The sequence below is a fragment of the Salarias fasciatus genome, chromosome 9 (genome assembly GCF_902148845.1).
Source record: "Salarias fasciatus chromosome 9, fSalaFa1.1, whole genome shotgun sequence".
Lineage (NCBI taxonomy): Eukaryota > Metazoa > Chordata > Actinopteri > Blenniiformes > Blenniidae > Salarias > Salarias fasciatus.
The window spans coordinates 18107713-18113543 of NC_043753.1; the positions used below are offsets into that span (position 1 = coordinate 18107713).

At 46.3% G+C, this 5831-nt stretch overlaps 1 protein-coding gene across 1 annotated transcript; it reads right to left on the reverse strand.

Annotated features, from left to right (window-relative positions):
* Positions 1 to 2833: 2833 nt before the first annotated feature.
* On the reverse strand, positions 2834 to 5600 carry LOC115394557 (transmembrane protein 236). Its single transcript, XM_030099899.1, has 4 exons — positions 5329 to 5600; positions 5051 to 5123; positions 4260 to 4383; positions 2834 to 3570 (listed from the first exon to the last, which is right to left on the reverse strand). The coding sequence occupies exons 1-4, from the start codon at positions 5598 to 5600 to the stop codon at positions 2834 to 2836; spliced, it is 1206 nt and encodes a 401-aa protein (XP_029955759.1).
* Between the last annotated feature and the right edge of the window lie 231 nt (positions 5601 to 5831).

The following is a 5831-nucleotide window of genomic DNA, read 5'->3' on the forward strand; positions in this document are numbered from 1 at the left end:
AGGTGAGCTGCTGGGAGCCTCGCGCCACCGCCTCAAGGCACTCGATGATGACCTGTATGTCAGGTCCGAAGAGAGAGGCGGTTGACAGGGGGAGCCCCAGAACTCCCCACTGGTCCCGCTCAGAGAGGGAGGAGAGACCAAGCCACAGGTGCCTCATGGCAAGCTGTGCGTTTGCCATGACGCAGAGTCATTGATGGCGATGGTGCGGCACATCCGCATCAGAACCTCGGCCACATTCTGCACCTCCTTGATATCATCAGGGCAGAGCTGGGACTTTTTGTGGCAAATCTTATTGACGGAGCCCAGCAGGAAAGTCATGTTGTTAGCTAGGGCGAACATCTGGTTGCCGCTAGCATAACAACGATCCAAAAGGCCCGCCATGTGCCTGTCTCTTTCAGACGGCAGCATGGGCTTTCTGCCAGGCCAGGCGGAGGACTTGGGAAGAAGGCACAGTCTGACGGAGTCCTCTATGATAGGTACTCTGGAGACCAGCGGCCAGCCGTCCACGCAGCGACACGCTGCTGCTGCTGATGCTGCCGCTGACTTCGACCCAGTTCCCCGTGGGCGGGAACCGGAGAGGCGGAGCCCATAAAGGCTGCTTGCCGTTGGACTTCTTCAGGCGGCAGAGTGAGGCAGGTCGGGTAGGAGGACCGCTGGCGGTGATGCTGCCAGCCAAGGCAGATGAAGCAGCGCTCATGGTGATCTTGCTCAATGAACGGGGTGCCGCAGGAGCGGCAGGTGAAGGGCCCGGCGTCCGTTGGTGAATCTTCGCGGGCAGGCGAATCCATCTTGATCTTGATCCAAGGAATCTTGATCTGAAGAGTCTTGTGGCTTCCTGATGTCTCAAGGGCTGAGGAAGAAGAAGGGAGAGTGGCGGCCGCTGGCTCAGGATATACCCTCGGCGAGGGGTGTGGTGCTGTGCCATCGCACGGAGAGGAATGGTGCGTTGAGTTTTCTGTTGTCTCAGTGGATTGGCTGCGCTAAAGAGGAGTACCAATAGCGAAGCCCGTAGGTGGGCTAAGCACTTACGAAATAGAATTGATCTAATCTTCTTCAAATATAAGCAGTTATCATGAGTCCACCAAGCTGAGGAGCCAGACGGCTCAAGAAGCACAAGGCCCTGTTAGTGTGTTTTTTTTGTTTAGTTTTTTTAATAAGTGACACCAAATGTCCAAAAAGCTGATTATTGTTCTTAATATTACTGATTGTTATTCTTAATTTGGTGAATGTCAAAATTCACCAGAGCACCATTCAACGCACAGACAAAATTCACACAAAAAACGAAAATTCTATTTTCTGAGGTCAAGTATATGCTTTTGTTTATTATCTGTCAAACTTGGACAGTGCTGTAAAAAAAAAGAAAAAAAAAAAAAAAGAATATCCCCACCAGCCCATTAAAAAAATTCAGTCAACACTGTTAGAATAGCTTCATTTCAGTCTGCTCGATAGTCCACCCACATTATTTGTTCACATTCAGGAGGACTTATAAAACCAGTTTGTGCCTCAATTAGGCCTGACAAAGATGTGCGTGTGAAATCACACACATACATAATGAAACATACAGGTTTTTAAGGAGCTTGTTCAATAACCTTATCAAAGCAAAGAAAAGAAAAACCCAATGATAACAAAAAAAGGATTTATATTTTCACTGCACTTTATGATAGCAGTAAAAAAAAAAGTCAGCTGCGATCTCTCAAAAGTCACAGGCACATTCTCAAAGCACCGTTTAAAGGGTAAAAAAATGATGCATTTATATCAAAGTCATCATGCTTAAATCAACAGTCATTTATACACAATGTGCTTTGCCTACAAGCTCCCCTTTGGCCTGTATTAAATATGATCGCTGATATCTAAAGAAGTTCTGTAGTGCACATGCAAATTCACATGTTGACTGGATTGCAACAGCTTTTCGTACATTCATCAAACATCTGAGCCAAACTTCTTTCCCTCCTGCTTCTACTCGGATGATTTAGTCATGATTACATAATGAAACTTGTTTCAGAATTTGAACAATGGCAATGGTGCGGAATAAAGGGTTGGACATTTTTAGGACTTCTGCTCATTTTAATTAAATATTTTAGCTGAAAAGATAGATGGATTTCAAATGTTTAACTTAACTGTATCCAGCTATCAACACGATCTATCCCAGACAATGTAACCAAATGTTAAATTTGGTATTTTAGCATTAATTTTAGGAAATCAGGAATTATGTTTTCGGAATTTAATATCTAGGGAGGTTTTTATGCTAGAAAAAAATGCAATTTTTATATCATGCTAGTCAGGTTTGTCAAAGTTTATTTTGCCTTCACAAAAAAATCTATAATAAATATATTTAAAACGTCATGTTACTTCAGACTTTAAGGAACTCAAATATGCATGAAAACTGTTCAAAGTTTTAGATATGTCTATTTTATATTTTTAGTTTAAACAACATTATGTATTTATGACTCAGGAATATTATGTAGGGAAATTAAACATTAAAACATTTCAGTTTTTGAGAGGAGATGTTGTGTTTCACCTCAGCTTTTTTTTCTGAGTTCAGAAACAAAAACTACATTACATTACAGTATTAGGATTACACTGTGTTTGATTCTATGTTAGCTGAATAAATGGCTTCTTACATTTTGTATTTTATGATTTTGCAAAATTTTCAAATTAGACACAATTTAATGCAATTTTAAGGCCATCATAATAGCCCTTTTAGTCTTCTGAAGTCATTAACTTCAACCTTTTTTATACTGATGCAACCACCGATGAAGGTTTACACTGTGTTTTGTATTTTTTGTCAGGCTGTCCTTTAACACGTTTCATGTTTGTCGTTGAGGTTTGAGCTTCAGAAAAACATCCTTTCCGTGTTGAAGATCCTCAGCTTGGTCATGAAGTTGAAATAGATGAAGGCCAGGCACACCAGCAGGTTCTTCATCAGGTAGAGGATGGGCGTGACAAAGCCGAAGAAGGCGATCAGGCCAACGCGCACGAAGAAGAAGGGCAAATCCTGGAGGGCCACTCCGAGTGAGGACAGCAGCGGGCTGTGGGGCATGACCACCACGCGCAAACAGGACAGGTAGCTGAAGATGTAGATGGGGAACACCCAGCCTGAGTAGTACACCAGAGGGTGACCTGCCACCCTGACCATCTCCACCGTGTCCATCCAGAACACGAAGCTGTCCACGAACACGTCGGCCCGGGCGTCGCTGGCACACAGGAATCGCAGCGGCCCCGTGTAGGCGTAGGGGGACAGACGGTACGCCGTGGTGCTTGCTGATCGGGAGCTCAGCCCGGAGATGCTGAACGGCCTCCTGGGGTTTCCCGGGATCCCCGGGATCCCCGGTACTGTCCCGTTGGTCTCCGGGCGAGCCGCCGCTCCGTTCTGGTTCCTATCGTTTTGCTGGTTTGCGCCCGGTTGTAAAGGGGTGGGCACAGCTGGCCCGGGCACAGCTGGCCCGGGCACAGCTGGCCCGGGCACAGCTGGCCCCGGGACAGCTGGAGTGATGGTATTCACAGGAGTTACCTGCTCCACATGGGTTAGGACAGTGGAAGGGATGTCTGCATCTCGTTCCATGTCGTTAGCTGAGGAGAGGAAAGCAAAGACGATAGAAGAAATGAAACAAATTATATGATTTTAGTTTTATATCTAATTTTTGTTTGGCCATGGCTTAAAGAAAGGTGAGAGACCAAACCTCTACTTCAACCATTACTTTTCTGCTCATTTATTTTCTAAGTCAGGGCCACAGCACTAATGCAGAGTGACGCGATCCCACACTTTCACACATTCATGCCTACAGGCAATTCACAGCCTCAATCAAAACGAATCAAACTCAACAAGCATGTCCCTGGATTGTGTGAGGGAGGTAGAGGATTCAGAGAACAGCCACTCCGGCACAAGATGAATATTCAAACTGGGAAAAGAACCAGGATCCTCCAGGAGAGACTACTAGCTCAATTGTCCCAGCTGCAACAGATATTGTGTTCATGAAAAAAGTCAAATATTAAGCATTACCTCAACTGGAGCTAATGTGCCATAAGAAATCAGACTTGTTCTTTTATGTCATTTTATTTTTTTTAGTCTGTCTCATGAAAAGTACTGACTCTGAAACAGTAGTAATAGTACAACGTTTCTGAAAAGAGAAATGCTAAAATGCTGCAACTATGTGTACCCTTTGGCCTTTGACCTCTGAAGGTGTGATTGAGTGAGTAGTTGGTGAAAAATCAGTTTCTGCGGCACTCACCGAGTCATTTGCTACTTGAGTTGTGCTCACCTTGGCCGGTCAGTCTGCAGTGGCGAATCCTCTCCACCACGTCTATACAGATGAGTGAAAAGAGGACGAGTGACACAGGGAGCTCTGTGAACGTATCGTGTTTCAGGTTGTTATTTATCTGAACCTGTGGGATGGACACGTGATGTTAGTAGTTATTGTAATTATTCATGTCTGATCAATACTAACAATTTGCTTCTGCAGTAATGCATCGAGCGAGCTGCATCACTCGCAGCCCTGGTATTTGCTGGAGTCAGGGCCTCATACCAACTGGACAGAGAACAAAGCAGACAAGCTGGTCATCTTAGCAGAATTTATTGCTCTTATGTAAAAGACACCAGATAAGGTAAGGCCAAGAGGTCACCTCGGGCTTTCCAAAAGTGCTACATAAAACAGCGAGTGGAGCCTGGGCTGCAGCCAGCGAGGAAGTGAAAATGTGCCTCATAGACAGATGATTTGACAAGAGCACCCTGGACAGGAAGAGGAAAAAAGCTGCTTATCAGTAGCTCCTTATCCATTAGGCTGGATATTCCTCCCCTGAGAAGTGAAAGATTTCATCACCTCTGTTCGACTCACGGAGGCCCCACACTGTGATTTTCACTCACCCACGAGATATCTTGGTCCCTCATGTTCTCTGCCACTTCTTTTGAAATATAAACACGATTGGCCAAAATAACTTCAAATGATCTACAAACACAGGCTGCTTCTTGCTTACAAATATAGCAGCACCCGGGTTGAAATTGATATTTCAAATGGGCGAATCAAACGAGAAGCAAATCATGTGAAAGTTGTACCTCAGAGCTGGCGATGAGGAAAGCGAAGCAGGGTAATGTGGACAGGATCACATATACCAGGGTCACAGGCCTCCTGATAGGAGCACAAAAAAGAGGGAAGCACCGAAAAATCAGGGAGGAAACTGCAGACACATGACTCGCCAGGTCCTGGTATTTCCTGACCGAGAGCTGCTCGAACCAGGCCACTGATCTGTTCAGACTCAGCGGAGCTGGTCAGGTGTCAGTCAGAGCGGCCCTGTCAGATCAGCGCTGAGGCTCCTGCAGCCAGAAACACTCACCACTTCTTCCTCCCGATGAGGAACTTCTTCTTGATGAAGACCATGTACTTCACCGGGACCCAGACCAGCAAGGCGGTGGAGGTGACGTAAGCGATGGAGGAAGCCACGATCAGCCAGTAGGCCGTGCTGCCGTCCCCGGGGGGGGTTGCCGATGTTTTGACTTTGGCCACGATGACGGCGAACCTCTGCATGATGATGAAGAGTGGCACACACAAGCCTGCGAACTGCAGCACCTCACACACAGCGAACTTCAGCGTCCTCCCAGAGCCCATCCTGTGGCTGTGTGGAACAAAACAAAACAAAAAACAAAAAAAGAAGCTAAAGATGGGAGGGAGACGGGGGTTGTTGTCGCAGTGAGGCGACCCCTGTCCCTCTGAGGGCTGGTCAGGCCTCGGACCCCTGCATTGTCTGCCTCCACTAGCATTTTCCACACACCACAGTCCCGGCTCTCTGCTCGCCCAACTGCTTACACTGCACTAGGCATTGTGTACTTCGATGTGACG

Excerpts from the sequence above, each read along its gene's own strand:
- LOC115394557 (XM_030099899.1), bottom strand. The coding sequence starts at position 5,600 with ATGGGCTCTGGGAGGACGCTGAAGTTCGCTGTGTGTGAGGTGCTGCAG. Across the intron at positions 5,124-5,328 it reads CTCATCGGGAGGAAGAAGTG|GAGGCCTGTGACCCTGGTAT; the intron begins GTGAGTGTTTCT and ends TGCTCCTATCAG. Across the intron at positions 4,384-5,050 it reads TCCTCATCGCCAGCTCTGAG|GTTCAGATAAATAACAACCT; the intron begins GTACAACTTTCA and ends TCCATCCCACAG.